Source organism: Juglans regia, chromosome 9 (genome assembly GCF_001411555.2).
Source record: "Juglans regia cultivar Chandler chromosome 9, Walnut 2.0, whole genome shotgun sequence".
Lineage (NCBI taxonomy): Eukaryota > Viridiplantae > Streptophyta > Magnoliopsida > Fagales > Juglandaceae > Juglans > Juglans regia.
This window is the reverse complement of record NC_049909.1, coordinates 11,100,426-11,117,809: the sequence shown is the minus strand read 5'-3', so window position 1 is coordinate 11,117,809 and position 17,384 is coordinate 11,100,426. Positions and strand designations below refer to the sequence as shown.

The window sequence follows — 17,384 nt, the reverse complement described above, 5'->3', positions numbered from 1 at the left end:
TATTATAATCAAAAGTTTAATAAGTTTGGATTGTAAGTTTGAAAAAATTGAAACTTGAAAGCCCACATTTTTTTTTTTAAAGTGGGTCAAATATGAAGTAAAAAAAAAAAAAACAAAAGAAGTAAAAAATCCGACTCTGAACCGACTCCACTCCGACAAGTCGGAGTCGGATTCTCTACATGTCAGAGTCGGAGTCGGAGGTCGGATTCAACCTCCGACAAAGTCAGAGTCAGAGTCAGAGGTTGGGCCCTCCGACTCCGAAACTGTCGATGCTCAGCCCTAGATTAGATAGAGGCACAGGTTGCAGGCCTTGTTCGCATCCGCATAAATTCCGAACTCTCGTTGAAAAGAAGAAATCTAGAGCCTGCAAATTTTCTGTCTGATGATACACTGCCATCTTTGAAAAATAAGAACATTAAAAAAAATAAAAGGAAGAATATGAAGAAGAGAGGTTCTCATCGGACCCGACTATCAGAGGGTTGGGTCGGACCAAACTGGCATGCATTGTGGGCCGGGTCGGTTCGGGCCTAGATATTGTGCGGTTTGGTCGGGTTGCAGCCCTAGGTACAGTGTATTGAGTAAAGTTGGGTGTTGTGCACACCAATGTCCTTGCGTTTCTATGTCCAAGTCCACCCATTAGAGCCTAAATGGCCTTGTAATCTTTCATGTGGAAAATGGCCTTGTTTGGTTACACCACACATAAGATGAGATGAAATAAAAGCTAAATAAAATATTATTAAAATATAATTTTTTAATATTAATTTTATTTTGAGATTTAAAAAAAATTGAATTATTTATTATATTTTCTGTAAAAATTTAAAAAAATTATAATATTTATATGAGATGAGATGAATCTATCAAGCTAAACTAGGCATGATTGTCAATGAAAAGGTCAGATCAAGAGGAAGATGAGTTGCAATGATAGGGGTGATGACGGATTAAAGTTTCGAATATCCGGACACTTTTGGGTGAATATGACTTAGGCCTCGTTTTTTTTTACAATTCCTCTCAAATCATCTTATATCATCTTCTCATTACAATTTTTTTAAATTTTCACACAAAATAAAATAAACAATTCAACTTTTTCAAATTCTAAAAAATAATATTAGAAAAATATATTATAACAATATTTTATTTAACTTTTAACTTTAATTTCAACTCATCTCATATGCGAAAATAAACGAGGCCTTAAGAGTATTAGTAGTGAAGTGGCCAAACTTTGCCCAAAATTTAGTTAGAGAATCTATTTTTTTTTCACTTTAGCTAGCCACTTTTTATTGATATTAAATAACAAACTCTCTAAATCTATCTATATTATATTAAAATATTTATTTCTAATTTCTAATTTTAATAATAAATAGAATATTTATTCTTTATTAAAAAAGCGCAGATTAGCCTAGTTTGGATAGCAAAGTCATTTCAACTAATCTCATCTTATCTCATTTCAACATCAAAATACCACATACACAAACACATAACTTTTTCATCTAATCGTTAAGTAATCATTACGACTTTTCTAAAATTTCAAACAAAATATAAAAAAAAAAATTAACTTTTTCAAATTTCAAAATAAAAATAATATTATAATAATATTTTAACTTCATAATATTTTTATTCAACTTTTTCTCTCTCATTTTATAAAATTCTATAAAATATATTAACTCAAATAATTTTATTATTATTCACAAATAATTTTATTATTATTTATATATAATTTCATCTTAACTCTGGATGCATTATTTTCATACTGGGTTTTGGCAAATTAACAGTCCATTTGTTGTTGGACCAAAAGTAAACCTCAAGCCCGGGAAATTCTTTCTTGGACCACTCATTTCTGATCTCATCTTTGAACTTCCAACTTGCACAAAAATAGTTAGGAAAAAGAAAAAATAATGCTATTATGCTGCCTTATTTTGTTCCCTCATTTTGACCATTCATTCATTTACTTCTTTTTTACATTTTTTTTCTTTTACTTATTGATTTGGGAAGTGACTATTAGTGTATTGATATTCTTTTTATATTTTGTAAAAAAAATTTTAAAATATTAAAAAAATATGAATAAAAAAAATTTAAAAAATGGAATTTTGCCTAGGGGCACGCCCAGCGCCAGCCGCCAGCGGTCACTGCTGAACAGCACACTAGTAGCACTAAGAAAGAATAGTGGTTAACCCAATTCAAAAAGAGAACTACTATAGACACAAAGAGATTACACAAAAGTAAACTCACAAACTAATGTGGCTTCATATGATGCGTTAGATCTACTTTACATAAAAATTAACTTTACAATCTGACGTACTAAATCAAGTCACGTCAGTTTGTGAATTTATTTTTATGTAATTCCTTTGTGGTTAAAGCATTTCTCATTCGAAAAAGTTGAAAACAATGGAAAGGCAAACACCAAGGTGAAGGTTGCTGTCGCAAGTCCAATGGATCTCTTTGTATAGCTAACCCAATCTATTCTACGTTTTCTTTATTTTATTTTCTTCAAATTTTTCCAGCAATGGGAGAGGGAAGCTTGGCTATATCTGTGATGCCCTCAGCCCCAGCCCCCGCTTAGGATTTGATGGTGATTGAATGCGTCGGGACATATAACACAAAACTACATACCCCTCATACATGATAGTTAAGATGTAATGCACCTAACATCTAGTAATATGCAATAAAAATCGTAGCAAAAAAATGATTTTCTATCTACTTAAGCATGGTGGCAAAATAATTAAGACATATGATACTAGTAAGTGCAAATATCCCAAAAACTTGCATATAAGCATAAGCACTTCAAAATAAGAGTTGTGTTTTCAAAAGACTTCCAAAATAAGTAGTGTATCATAATGTCATTCCCAAAATCCGGGATCCATTAAAATAATGTCTAATCCTCAAAAGAAATTTCCATCTTAAGTCTTCAGGGCTTATCAGGCTTTGTCCTCTTCTCTAGGAACCGGTTCTTGCCACGGTTCCTGAGTCGCTTAAACTCGTCAATGAGTTTAATTACTTCGGTAATCATCTGGTCTATGGTCTCCAGCTGCTCCTGGATGGAAGGCCCAGAAGAGCTCACTACCATTTTTGGCATTATCCTATCCGGAGGGAGTGCTGTCCTCTTCCGCTTCGTTATCAAGGTTTTCTATACCTGTTACAACACACACATATATTACAAGCATATAAAAGCAAACCACAAACGAATGCATAAACATGTACTTTGACATAAAACCTACCATATGAAACTTGACCTTTCCATAAATCAACTTTTCATCTTTTAAACTCTTAACACATGTTCATATTATTTGAGCTTAGGTTCTTGTCCATATCATAACATATCAAGCCATTTCCTTATCATATCATATTGAGATCACGTCTAATCATTTCATATCATAACATAGCACATCATGGCATAGCATATCATATCATATCGTATCATGACATATCATAACATATCATGTCATAGAGCTTAAATGCCTTGTTCATATCATATAATGTACATAATTGGATACCTCACGGTTCCCTTATGCACCGTGTGTTTCCCGCTACTTACTGTATCAACCAATGATCCACTTAATCGAGGTGACTACGTCATAAACATAAACATATTCTTTACGGCAATTTGCTTATTTCACCTTCACTGTATTGCACCCACTAGGTTTAGGTGCGACATCGCTCCAGTATCCTTTCATAGGAACCATTCGAGACCCGTCGACTGTACTACGTTGACACAGGGATCTCCACTCGACTTTAAACACTCTAGAGTAGACATGAAGTTCCACTAGAGCATTTTCCCGTCCTAGCATTTGGGGTCGCGATAAAACATCTTTGACTCTTTCTTTTAAAACATGGACTCAAATACATGTGACATGCAACATGGACTCATAATGAAACATTAATCTTGTTCATGCAACATGTAAAAGCCAAATAAATAGTTCATCCCATAGTATGCATCTCGTAACATAGCTTGAAAATATTAAAACATGTAAACAAGAATAAGTTCATGCAAACATATTCGATTCACCAATCAAGACATGAAAACATATTTTAAAACTACAAAAGAGGCTTAGGCCGATTCACATAGGCCCTCCAAAACATGCATTTTTCATCATCTCAACTTCTATACTCATGCCTTCATTTAATCTTATGCATAAACAAACAAGCAAGACTCCTTTATAAAGCCAAACCGAAACCAACGTGTATGTCATCCAAATTTCTTTTAAATGGAACATCACAACACATGGTTGTTCCTCCTTCTCAATCATAGCCGAATATAGCAATGTAATAACACAAAGTTCAAACAACATCTTCATGCAAAAATACACTTAGGCCAAATATGATAACCATAGGATATTGTGCTTCAAACCACAATTTCATACCAAATAGTCATAGCATCACAAAGGCTGAATACATATACAAGAAGTAATAGCAATAATCAAACAAATAATTACACAAGAGTTCACGTAATATATATGAATAATATCAAAGATAGGTTGTAAGTTTACTTACAAAAAGTCCAATGATAATAGTAGCAAAAATCTGGAAATATAACATAGCATATTAGAAGTCAACACACAAAAACCCTAGATTCTGAAAATGTGAGTGAGTGTGAGTGTCGGGGTATTTTCGAAATCTTTTTCTCAAGATAAAAACCCTAGGGCCGAAAACCTTTGAAGATTAAAACACTAGTTTGTCTTCCAAGTTAAAACTGAATCATAATCACTCTAAATCTCATGTTCATGTGTTCAAAATATTAAGAACACTTTGGGTTCCATCTTCCTTGAAGAGAAAACCCTAGTTTATAGTGTGAAAGCAGGTGGTTGTGCTAAAAAACCCTAAAATGAAAGTGAAGAAACGAGTTCCTCCACTTTGGCGATGCATGCTCAACATGAAAGGATGAAAAGATCCTTACCTCCAAGTGTTGAGCTCCTTCTCGAAATATTGTGGGTGGTTTCTTGGTGATATGTGAAAATGGTGGTGAATATGGTGTGTTTGGCTAGTGAGAAAATGTGAGAAAATAGAAACTTAAGAGAGAAAAGGTGGTGGCCAAGATACACTAACGAGACAAGAAAAATTTTGAGCGAAATGACTCCCCCATTTTTGGCTACCTTCTTATATGGTGTTTCTCTATGCTTTTTCCCCAACCAATGCATGTAGGACAAGTAGCAAAGCCTTCTTCCCTTTCTCCCTCAAGATGAGACTTGCATGGGAAAGACCAAAGGGTGGCTTGTGCGTGCCCTTCTTCCATTCTAAATCTGAAGCCCATCTTTGTTATCTTTTCCCAACATGCCATTCTACTCTTGTCTAGGTTCAATGCATCAAAAGGTCAAAAAAGTAATTTCCTCCAAAACCCTAATCTTCCTAAGATTTCCCTCCAATGCATGGGTGACACATGGCGTGAAGAGTGTGTGTGCCTTGGGTGCCAAGTTTGACAAGCTTGAGGTGACTTTTTTTTGTCATTCCTTAGGTAGCTTTTGGGTCTCTTTCTCTCCCTCCTTGTTGCTTGCCGTTGGCTAGCCCCCATGATTCCTACAAAAATTCTTCTACAAACGGGTTTTTTGTCTTTCCAAGTATGATACATCTTGGAACTCTAAAAAGCTATTTTCATCCTAAGTTTGACATGTGTCCATGTGAAACTTGTCCCTTTCAAAGGTGACACCTAAAACCCTTCATCCAAAACCCCTATGCCCTTTTGGGCTTCATCCACTTTTCTTCCAAGGTTCTAATACATGGTTGACAAGTATCACCTTAGTCCTTTTCTAGAAAGACCAAAAATTCATTTCATTGCCATGTGGCGCTTCCTCCTCCTTGTCCCATGGCTTAACTTGGGCCTTCTAAAGCAAATATCCTTATGAGCTTTATTTCCTTGAGCCAAATCCCTCTATTTCCTTTTGAGGGGCTAATAAGCCTTGTACTAAAAGATCCATATACATCCATAAAAAATAAAAAATAATAGAAAATACCTAATGAATTCTTCCAACACTTAGTCAAAAATCCAGAGGCAAAAATAATCATCCATACAAAAATGTAAACGGGGGGTTCCACATGAAAAATCTAGGGTTTCACAATATCTAAAACGCAAAACCTTATTATCTCTCAAACATTCGATTAAGATGACCTAATGATGGAAAGATGTAGGTAAATAAAAAAACGAAAAACCCCAAAATGAATTCACTTCAAAAGATTATAAGAGAGAAATAGAGCACCAGAAAATTGTGGAAATCTCCTTGGTTGCAACCCAAGAAATGGCACTTGAACGCAAGAAACAAAGATGAAAGAATGAGAATAGTGGGAGAGCAGAAAAAGGAGAAAACACTTGGCGCAAAAAAACAATGTAATATTTTTATAAAAAATAAGAGATAGCTAGTTGAATTCGTAGGCCAAATTTGGCCAGCCGAAACACCTCACGCCAAAAACGATGTATATACAAACAACTCTATTTGCCATATTTTGCACGGAATGACCAGTCTTTAACCATAGTTTAACTTTAGCCATTTATAGGGCTATAATCGAGCCAAGTCGAGCTAATTTTTAGTACGGGTGCTACCCGCATGGTGCAGGGCGGGGGGAGACCCTTTCCCGCACCCCGCCCAGCACCATGCGGGGGAGGGGCTTTTTCTCCACGCACCTCGTCCCGGTGCTGGGGGCCAGGGGAAAAACTGCCATCCGCCTCGCCCCTCGCCTAGGCCAATCCATTGGGTCTAAACAATTATTTTTGGGTCCAAAATTATTTTTTTGGACCCAAATTATAATATAATTAAAATTATAAATTAAAATTTATAAATACAAAAAGAACTTAAACTCATTAGAGTTATATTTTGGATTGTCTTGGCTTCCTAGGCCAACCTTTCTATAGGAGGCCAAGACAATACAATAATCATACTTAAGCAATGTGGGACTTAGTGGCAATCCAATATCTTGAATACACATTCAAATTTTTAATAAATTGTATATATCTATATATAATATATTTATTTATATAAGTGGAGTGGAGCGGGATGGTAGGGCGGGGCCCCACTGGGATCATCCAGCCCCCCGCCCCCACTAGTCTTTCTCCCTACAGGGCTGGGCAGCAGGGCGCGAAGCCCCACTCCCCACCCCTAGTTTTTGGCTTGCCAAGCTTAGCTCGACTCAAAATACTTGAACTTGAGTTCGAGCCCGAGTTCAAGATTTTTATTTATTCTTTGTTCGAGCTCGAGGTTGTCCCACAAATGAACTTGAGCTCAGCTCAACATGTTTAATTTTTTTAATAAGATTTAATAATTAATAAATTAGATAAATAAAAAAATAAAAATCTAATATTGAATTTGTACAACTAACAAGTAGAACATTTATTGAATTATAATATTTTAAAAACTTATAAATAGTTAATATCTAATTAGTTGATATTTATCCATAATAATAATATATTATATGACTACATATATTATTAATACATACGCATAATATAATAACATATATCTATTTCATATATGGTTCTCATATATTAGTATATAAAATTATTAAATCTTATCAACTAATTATTGTACAAATTATAAAATATAGCTATGAATTATATTCAATATATAGACATAAGTAATTAGGTTACATATTATATATTTAATACATATATATTATATATATGTGTATGTATATATTTATCAATATATGAATGAGTTTTAATTGAATCAAGTTAACAAGTCGACTTAGGCATAAACGAGCAGGCCTTAATGAGTTTTAGTCAAGTCGAGTTTCGTTGGATATGTGTCACTAACAAATCGAACGGGTATATGCTTTTACAGGTGAGCTTTTTTTTTTTCACGAATCGAGTTCGATTCAAGTTTAACCGGATGACTATCGAACGGACTAATGAATAAACTGGTTCATTTACAACTCTCCACTTCAATGCTCTAACGCTGGATGGTGGGTTTGTGTATCATTGCAGGTTTCTAGTATTTGCGCAAACGGTTGTGGGCCGATGAGTTTGGGTATGATGACATCATGTGGTGGCGGCAGAGTGGGAGTGGCATGGGGGTGAATAATTGGGCTCATCATACACATATTGGCCCGGCCCATTCAGATCCAACTATTGAAAGAGTAATGAAGAACCAGAAAAGCGAAAAGCCCTCACTCTTTGTTTTCAAATACAATCTTTGGGGGCGGGCCGCCGGAGCGCGACCAGCACACGCGGTGCACGTTAGAGGCGTCAATTGTTTGATTTTTTTTAACTCTTATGAAGAAGAGCGCGAGGAATTAAGCTAAGTGACTGTGTGTGTGAGAGAGCGAGAGGGAACGATGAATTCCAAAGAGAGTTGCAGAACTGAGCTCCGGACTGCGATTAATCAGCTCAGTGATCGTGGCCTTTACTCCGCCTCCAGATGGTACTCAACTCTGAACCGTCAAAACCCAAACCCTAGTCTCTTTCCGATCTCATCGTTTGTTTAAAGTTGAATCGTGCGTTTATTGTTTGTGGAAATATTATTTGTTTTTAGTTTTAGTTTTTGCCTTTGATTTATAGATTTTGACAGCTTCGCAAGTACTTACTGACATACCAATGTAGGAATCCACCAAACATTTAAAATACTTTGTGTTTCATATAAATATTATTCTTTTTGTTTCTATTTCCATGTTTGTATCCATATTTAGTGTTGAAGTTACGATCTTGATGCTCCATTTAGTAACCGAGGAACTTCGGAAAGAGGAAACGAAATCTTAGGATTCAAAACCCTATTCGTAAGTTTGAAATAAACTGAGTCAGATAAACCGACTGCAGTTCTTTCTTTTCCCTCGTCAAATTGATGTATGAAGCCAAAATGACAAAGGAAGCCCAATCCTCAGTATTTGGATAGCATCCGGGTCTGTAGGGGTTGAGTGCCAGTTGAGGGTCATGATCTTTGGCAGTTTCATAATCACTAAAGAGGAATTGAAGGAGGAGGAGCAGTTAAGGGGAATCCATGAGCTTACAGAGGCCGAAAGCTAATGGGTATACACTTGCGATCTCCGTTATGCTTGGTCAAGTAATGAACCTACTTGCCAACTAAAGAAGAGGAAATGGCATAGTGTAGTAACAGTTGATGTGTATGGTCTCATTAGTGTAATGGCAGTTGATAACAGCTTTTTTATATGGGTTGATTAGGTAACTCTCAACGTGTGTTAGTACTTACGTTTGCATTCCTTTTTGTCTGCATCCATGAATGCCAAAATATGTTTTTAGAATTATATTGCAACCCTATTTAGTTATTTTTTATTTTGATCTTTTTTCTTGTTATAATAATTGTCAGTAATTTTTTGTCAACAGTGGATTTTGATACGCCCTTTTTATTGCAGGGCAGCAGAACAGTTGGCAGGAATTGAGCAAGACCCGGCAAAGTTCACACCTGCAAACACCAGATTCCAGCGTGGAAGCTCTAGCATCCGCCGGAGATTCCGAACGAATGAGATCACTTCGACACCAGTCGCTGGTGTGTCATATGTGTCAACTCCAGTGATGGAGGAGGATGATGCGGTTGATGGTGACTCTTACCTTCTGGCCAAGTCTTACTTTGACTGCCGGGAGTACAGGAGGGCTGCTCATGTCCTTCGAGACCAAACTGGAAAGAAATCTGTGTTCTTGCGATGTTACGCTCTATATCTGGTTTGTTGCCTTCTGTTTGTATAATTCCCGTTAGTACTGTTTTTTTTACTAATCTGATTATATGATGGTGGATTTTGATGTGCTGGGAATGACAAGTTGAATGTGGTAGGGTGAAGGGGAAAAAATTGGTTAACTCCGTATGATAGAACAAGAATATTGGTCATAACACGCCAGGATATTGGTCAGTGCTACAAAAAGCATGAAGTTTGAAAGAATTGGTCTAGTTGCCAAAAAGAATCATGGTACAATGAGGTTTTGTTTGGATGAGAAAGGGCGACCAAAAGCTAGGCTTCCTTTTCAAAATTTAGTTGTGAAATTTCACCAATGAAAAACTTAATAAAAAATCCACTAATGAAAAAAATAGTGAAAAGAAACAACCAAAGGCCCTTGTATATGTAGGTTATAAGGTTAGGCACCTTTTCAGGATTTTGTTTAGATCAAATGACTGTAGCACTGAAAAAAATTATGCAAAAACTTTGGTCACCACTGAAATTTCAAGAAAACTAAACAATATCACGGTGTACTTGGGGGACAGAAAGGGGTCATACCTTTCCTTTCCTTCTCTTTTTTTCCCCAACTTTGATCTGCTATGACCGTTCAACTATTATATAAGTGTTGATTTAAAATGTATATGATCAACGTGATCTCAGAGATATTTCAGGACTTTTAGGTATAACGATATTGTTATTCTTATTGTTTTATGTAAGGCTGGAGAAAAGCGGAAAGAAGAAGAGATGATTGAACTTGAGGGACCCTTAGGTAAGAGTGATGCTGTGAACCGCGAACTGGTCTCTTTGGAGCGTGAGTTATCAACGCTTCGCAAGAATGCTGCAATTGATCCATTTGGGTTATACTTGTATGGTCTTGTGCTCAAAGAGAAAGGCAGTGAGAATCTTGCTCGTACAGTTCTTGTTGAGTCTGTGAATAGCTACCCTTGGAACTGGAATGCATGGTCTGAGCTGCAGTCTTTGTGCACTACAATTGACACCTTGAACAGCCTTAATCTCAATAACCATTGGATGAAGGACTTCTTTCTTGCCAGTGCTTACCAAGAACTTAGGATGCACAATGAATCTTTAGTAAAATACGAATATTTACTGGGAACTTTTGGTTTTAGTAATTACATCCAGGCTCAAATTGCAAAAGCTCGGTACAGTTTAAGGGAATTCGAGCAAGTCGAAGCAATATTTGAAGAACTTCTAAGAAATGATCCTTATCGAGTTGAAGATATGGATATGTATTCCAATGTGCTCTATGCAAAAGAGTGTTTTTCTGCCCTAAGTTATCTTGCCCATAGAGTATTTATGACTGATAAGTACAGACCTGAATCTTGTTGCATTATTGGGAATTATTACAGTTTAAAGGGGCAGCATGAGAAGTCAGTTATGTATTTTAGGAGGGCACTCAAACTGAACAAAAATTATTTATCTGCTTGGACACTTATGGGTCATGAGTTTGTTGAGATGAAAAATATTCCAGCCGCTGTTGATGCCTATCGACGGGCTGTAGATATAAATTCGTGTGATTATCGAGCATGGTATGGATTAGGACAAACTTATGAGATGATGGGCATGCCTTTCTATGCTCTCCATTACTTCCGAAAATCTGTGTTCTTGCAGCCAAATGATTCTCGGTTGTGGATTGCAATGGCTCAGTGTTATGAAACTGAGCAGCTTCGCATGCTTGAGGAGGCAATCAAGTGCTACAGAAGGGCAGCAAATTGTAATGACAGGGAAGCAATTGCCCTACACCAACTAGCAAAGTTACATTATGAACTTGGCCGTCCTGAAGAGGCAGCATTTTACTACAAGAAGGATATGGAGAGAATGGAAGCTGAAGAGAGGGAAGGACCAAATATGGTAGAAGCCCTGCTTTATCTTGCTACATACTACAAAGCCCAGAAAAGATTTGAGGAAGCAGAAGCATATTGTACCCGTCTTCTGGATTATACTGGCCCAGTGAGTTTTTGTATTTTTCTTTCTTCTGTCAATGTTTCCCCAGAAACATAACCCATCTTAAAATTTTTTAGTACTCTCCAAACAATTTGAATCACAAACTTTGCACTTCATTGTCCATGATTGCAGGAGAAGGAAACAGCGAAGAGTTTACTACGAGGAATGAGAACAGCACAGTCTAATATCCCTTCAATGGATGTTGAGCATTTCCCCCCCTGAATTTCTTATTACTACATGGATGTTGTAGACCTCTTCTCCCAGTTTCTGGCTTAGGGAAATCAGTGATTCATAAAAGCTTTGGATAAGATCACAATACAAGCATAAGTTGATGTATTTTCAAACGCAATCAAAGTGGGGATGTGCCGAACAACGTTTGAGTCTGTGGAGCTGCAGTCATCTAGGATAGGTGTTGGTACACTAGTGTAACATATGGACTTTTGATTTATCATCCAGAAGCCTGTGTACGTGTAGTTCTTCCTGGGTTAATATGTATTGTGATCATCTATTAATGTCATCTCAGGCCTAGAAATGTCATTCTTGTTTTTTCCCTTCATGGTTCACATGGTGCTGCTATAATGAATTTCTTAACCTATTCGTGCATTCTCTTGCTTGCCCATTATATTCTTTTTCATCTTCTTTCGGTTCAGTGGGTAACTCTATAAATTCAAATGCGTAGAGTTCGAAACTGGTAGTCTATTTGGGTAGTAATTATGAGTGACTCAGTTTTGCTTCACCATTATGCATAAAGAACTGAAGCGCAGTGGAGGTGCGAGTAAGGATCCCAGTGTCTGGATCAAAGTTCAATTGGCAAGGACCCCTACGTTGAGAGGCACAAACAGTAACTTAGGACGGACATGGAGATAATTTATGGTATGTTTCTCGTGCAGGCACTTGGGAGTTGAGTTTCATGCCCTCTTAGGTCGGAGGCAGAAATCATCAAACAGACTAGTTGAATAGATATTCTCTTCATCCAAGCAGTTAGCTTCGCTTGATTGAAGAGGGACCATAAGCTATTTATATAATTTGGGAAAGTAAAAAGGGAATATAGGATGAGAAACAAATGCCGGGTTGCAATTTGATCTCCAAACCTATTTTGATTTTCGTTGGGAATGATGGAACTTAATTGGCTGTGATGGGCAAGATAGATCAGACGACCCCCCAGTCCATTGAGCGAATTAGCAGGTAACCCGTATAGGAATCGTAGGTCTCAAGGCTTGTTACATAGAAATTGAAACCCTTGTTGTCTCTGTACATAGACTTCCAATCACAATCATTACACCTTTAGGATGATAAAGACATGAAACATTGTCTTCTTGGAAAGCAATCTAATCCCATGTAGTTTGGGGGGAGCAGAAGCCCACCAAGATCACAATTCGAACGAAATAAGCACCAAAAATCAAAAGCTCCTGCTTCTTTCAAAAGTGCGGCAAACATACAGGGACTACTCTTTCAGATGGCAGACCCCAAAAAAAGGACGTTATAACACTGATTTGAGAATCCTATTCCTGTCGCTGGAGAGCCCAACTGTGGAAGGGCGAGGAGCAGCAAGATAATCTACTTGCCCCGTGCGCTGATTCATTCGTTGGGAGCCAGAAGCTTCTAATTAATATCGATAACCCTCCCTCCAACCTGACTGATGAAATATTTATACAGCACTTCAACATGCTTCTTGCAGCAGCCGAAGTGGATTCTTTTTGTCAGTCTCTCACGCTGCCCATCAGCTTGTTCATCTATCCTATACTTTACGAGCACGGTCGCGCCAAGACCCTTGTTGCTTTGCAAGCACCTAAATCCATGGAAACAATCAATCAAATTGTGCACAGTCAATGTCAAACCCCTCCCCCCTCCAACCCAAATGCAATAAAAACTACCTTCTCACTTAAGAGGCTTGTAACATGACCATTTTCATTGCTCTCCTTTTTATCATCCTCCACTTCTGGCTCACTCTCCGTACTTATGGAAGGTCGAAGTGATGACGCTCCAAACATGGCCTCATCATGGGCAGCTTTGATTTGTTCCTCTCTTTTTGCCTTCATATCACAAGAAATAACTTACACTGGAAACGTGGAACTCTCTCTCTCTCTCTCATGAAATCCATATTGAAGGAACTAACATGCATGATTGTTAAATAGACTATCACAGGTGACAGATAGGAGAAAAGATAGCACACAGTACCTCAAATGCAGAAAAGCGAAAGCTCTGGCCAATGTTCTTGACTAATGCTGCATCATCTTCTGCAACTGCAGGCAAGGCAAAAACATGTGCAAAACATGTGCTATCAGCTCTCTGCTTTTCTTGACCCAAGCCCATTAGAACTCTTAGTTACAACATATACAGTACATCTGATTACCACATCCATAAATCATAGACTCATAGTCATGGTATCATGATGTCTTTCAGATTCAACTATTCATCAGATTAGCCCTGGTGTGTGTGTGGATTCCAATTTATAGTATGTGCAAAACATACAATTGAGAGGACGTATTCGATGCAAAGACATCTTCAGCAGACTTCATGTGCTTGGGATATCATATACGTAGTTCTTAACCTTGTTAAGGCCTTTCTTGGGGCAGGTGAAACACAGGGATAGAAGGTAAGGCGGCAATGCCCGATTATTTTGTACAACACCTATAATCTGTTTTAGGGCATGAAAGGTGACCTTCCAGTACTGTAAAGCCACCCCCATCTTCCTAGCAAATAAAAAGGTAAACGAAATTATTATTAACTTACTTTTCAAGAAGATTTAATGGAGGTTAAATAGAAAATTCCTTAAAAAGTGAGCTCAATTTTTCTGCAATGAAGTTTACAGAATGAGAACTGAATCCCCCCACCCAGCACTTTATTACTTTTTGTTTCAATATAATCATAAAATCTGTAGATTCTAGGAGTAAGGCCTACATTAATAAATAGAAAAGCATATAATATTTTTTTTAGCATTCAAAGAAGTAATTAATTGAGAATTTAGCAGATGATCTGGCAGTTCAATTCCATGGGAACCTGTTTGGATTTCTTAAAGGATTAGTAAAGCCCAATGAATTGAGCTTGATCAATGATTTCAAAGGAATTTAATTATAACAGAAGCACGGGAATGCAAGTAAAAACCAGTAACAAGTAACGGGTAGCAGCTGAATCACTCTCACAGCTTAGAAAACAGCACTATATATATTGCAGAATCCAAGCCTACTAGTAATAATATGCAAATTACAAACCAAGAGAATTACATGGTCAACATTTATCTCTTAGTACATACCAAAAGGAAGTGCAATGCAGTAGAAGAGTTTACCTTCAATCTCCTCATCATCAAGTGGAGCGTCCTTGTTGAATTCAAATCGTTCCCAACCTGAGCCCATGCCCTTTGTTGTGTCCTTGTCAGCTGCACATAAAGTGAGATACAATTACTGGGGAAAAAATTGTATAACACAAATAATTTTAATTAGCAACCATACATAGAAATTTAACCATTATTTTCCATGTTTTGCAAATCTCCCTCAGTTAAAGACAAAGTAATGGTGAGAGCTTGAAATAAAAGAAGAGAGGCAGCTTCCTTTTTAATGGCATGGAAACTCACCAAGGCAGGACCTTTTGAACCCATACATGGGGAGTAAAATTGTCACTCCACAAACAATAACGCTCAAAGATCACAAGGAAGAGTAATAACATCATGTGCAGAAGTTGAAGAAGCACACCATTCAGCACTCCTTAATTAGACATAGCCAGTGACAATGCGGATTGCTCAATCAAGCACAAAAACATAATCAAATCTTTTTTTTTCCCCTGGAATCATCCTTGTCTTAATGCCGCAAGGGTGTCCTTTTAGAAGGACAACTTTGGAGCACTTGGTATGAGTATGGAGTTAAAAAATAACTGCAAATATTTTATTCTGATATGATGATTTCAATGACTCAGATTGTAACCTTGGCTAATTCTTCTAGAATGCAAGCCCATAAATGGTTTGGCTTTCCTTGAGTCATTATTTTACGAAGGCTATTTTCCCATAAGCGGGAACTGCTGCCTCTTAAATAGTATTATTTTACAAAGTTTACTTTGACATTCCCTAAGCAAGATAGAGTCAAAAGCAGAAAAGATTGAGCTAAAAAAGTACTGATCTTCGCCAGGAAGAAATTCATAAGAAGAATCAACATAGCTGATAATTTTCTCAATATTAACTATGTTCAACGTAGCAGTGTATTTGTTGTGTCTGTGCTTGTGCAAGTACTTAGACCACTTTGTACACCACAACACCTAGCTCGCTCCAGATCTGGGAGTCTCAAAATCTGAAACCTTTGTCCACATATAAGTACTTCCACAGCCTAGCATACATGAAATTTTTTTGAAGTAATCGAAGAATCAAAAGCCTAGTAATTTGTTTGGTTTCATTCAAGCATTCTAGGTTATCTTGCTAGTCAAAAAGGAAAAACACCGTTACGATCACCCAAAATCTAAATAAACAAACAAAATATTTGACAATTTACCTAAATAACGTGAAAGGAACAAAATGATTTTTTTTTAAGTGAACAAAAGGAATTTAACATCCGTTCAGAGTAACATCCGATATTTACCAGTTTCAGTAAGCTGAAGTTTCATCTTGGCCTTCACTCTTTCAGCTGGTGTCTGTTTACAACAGAGAGACAGATTGTTATGAATCATGATACTTCACAACGGCTGAAAACAACAAATATATTAAATCGATTTTTCGGGGGTTTCAAACACTGACACATAGCCCAAATGACATTGACATCGATCACATTGTAATTATACAATATGTAATCCAATAGATATAAATCGAAAAAGAAATTAGACAAAATTGAAAAGGGATTCATCAGAAAAAAGAATCAATGCAAAAAATAAAAAAGAAAAATTAAAATTGAACATACCATATTTTCATAGCCTTCGATCAACTTTGAATAAACAATCCCACCGTTCTTCTCCCTCCCCACTTTACCGACTCTATCCCTATCCCCATTCCCATCTTCACTTCTACTCTTCTCCGACCTCCTCCTCTCACGCACTCTCTCCCGCGGGGACAAGCTCCGACTCCTTTTCGATTTCCGATCCCGCCTCGGTGACATACTCCTCCTCCTCCTCTCTCTGTCCCTATCCCTATCCCTGTCTCTGTCTCTGTCTCTGTCTCTGTCTCTATCCCTGTCTCTATCCCTGTCCCTATCCCTATCCCTATTCATGTCCCTATTCCTGTTTCTCTCTCTACTCCTACTTCGCCTCCTCGAATGCCTATCCCTCTCTCTTTCGATTTTATCAGAAACCCTAGGAATCGCATGTTTTTCTGCTTCGGAGGAGACAGGTTTCTTCCTGAGCTTGTTTTGAATGGATTGGAGTTGCCCTTGCTTTTGAAACTCGGAGGCCTTGGTGGGGCTCGAGGCTCTGACGAAGTTGCTAAGGAAAGAGGACGAGGAGGGCAGAGCCGAGCCTTTTGCTGGGACATTGTCGGAGGAGGAGGAGAATCCAAGACCTTGTTTGAACCTGGCGGCTCCTTCGCCTTTGCGAGTCAGCTCGTCGTAGTACGCCGCGGCTTTCTCTTCCTCCATTCTCCCAACGCAAACAGAGACTTCACACAGCAGTCAATCTGCAATTTGTTCGGGCAATAATGGCAGTAGTGTATGTCAAGAAAATCTTAAAACCGGACGAGGTGAAAATGCAAGATTTACACCCTCCAACCAGGAAAAGACACCTCAACGGTTTCATAAAACTTACCGTATAATTACGTACTAATTTCAGTCCCCCCTCTCTTCTCTCTCTCAGCAAGCTATCTCTTTCCTTACTCTCAACAAAGTGGGATGTTAATAAAAAAGAAGGGTGATGCTACAACCTCCGTTGGGTCTCTC

At 37.5% G+C, this 17,384-nt stretch overlaps 2 protein-coding genes across 2 annotated transcripts; one reads left to right on the top strand and one right to left on the bottom strand.

The window, feature by feature from the left end:
- Positions 1-8,089: 8,089 nt before the first annotated feature.
- Positions 8,090-12,102, top strand: LOC109000296 (anaphase-promoting complex subunit 8). Its single transcript, XM_018977129.2, has 4 exons — positions 8,090-8,336; positions 9,283-9,589; positions 10,297-11,547; positions 11,674-12,102. The coding sequence occupies exons 1-4, from the start codon at positions 8,251-8,253 to the stop codon at positions 11,761-11,763; spliced, it is 1,734 nt and encodes a 577-aa protein (XP_018832674.1). The 5' UTR covers positions 8,090-8,250; the 3' UTR covers positions 11,764-12,102.
- Positions 12,103-12,734: 632 nt separating this feature from the next.
- On the bottom strand, positions 12,735-17,125 carry LOC109000294 (DEAD-box ATP-dependent RNA helicase 21). Its single transcript, XM_018977128.2, has 6 exons — positions 16,419-17,125; positions 16,104-16,155; positions 14,828-14,917; positions 13,720-13,784; positions 13,416-13,574; positions 12,735-13,330 (listed from the first exon to the last, which is right to left on the bottom strand). The coding sequence occupies exons 1-6, from the start codon at positions 17,085-17,087 to the stop codon at positions 13,280-13,282; spliced, it is 1,086 nt and encodes a 361-aa protein (XP_018832673.2). The 5' UTR covers positions 17,088-17,125; the 3' UTR covers positions 12,735-13,279.
- Positions 17,126-17,384: the final 259 nt, after the last annotated feature.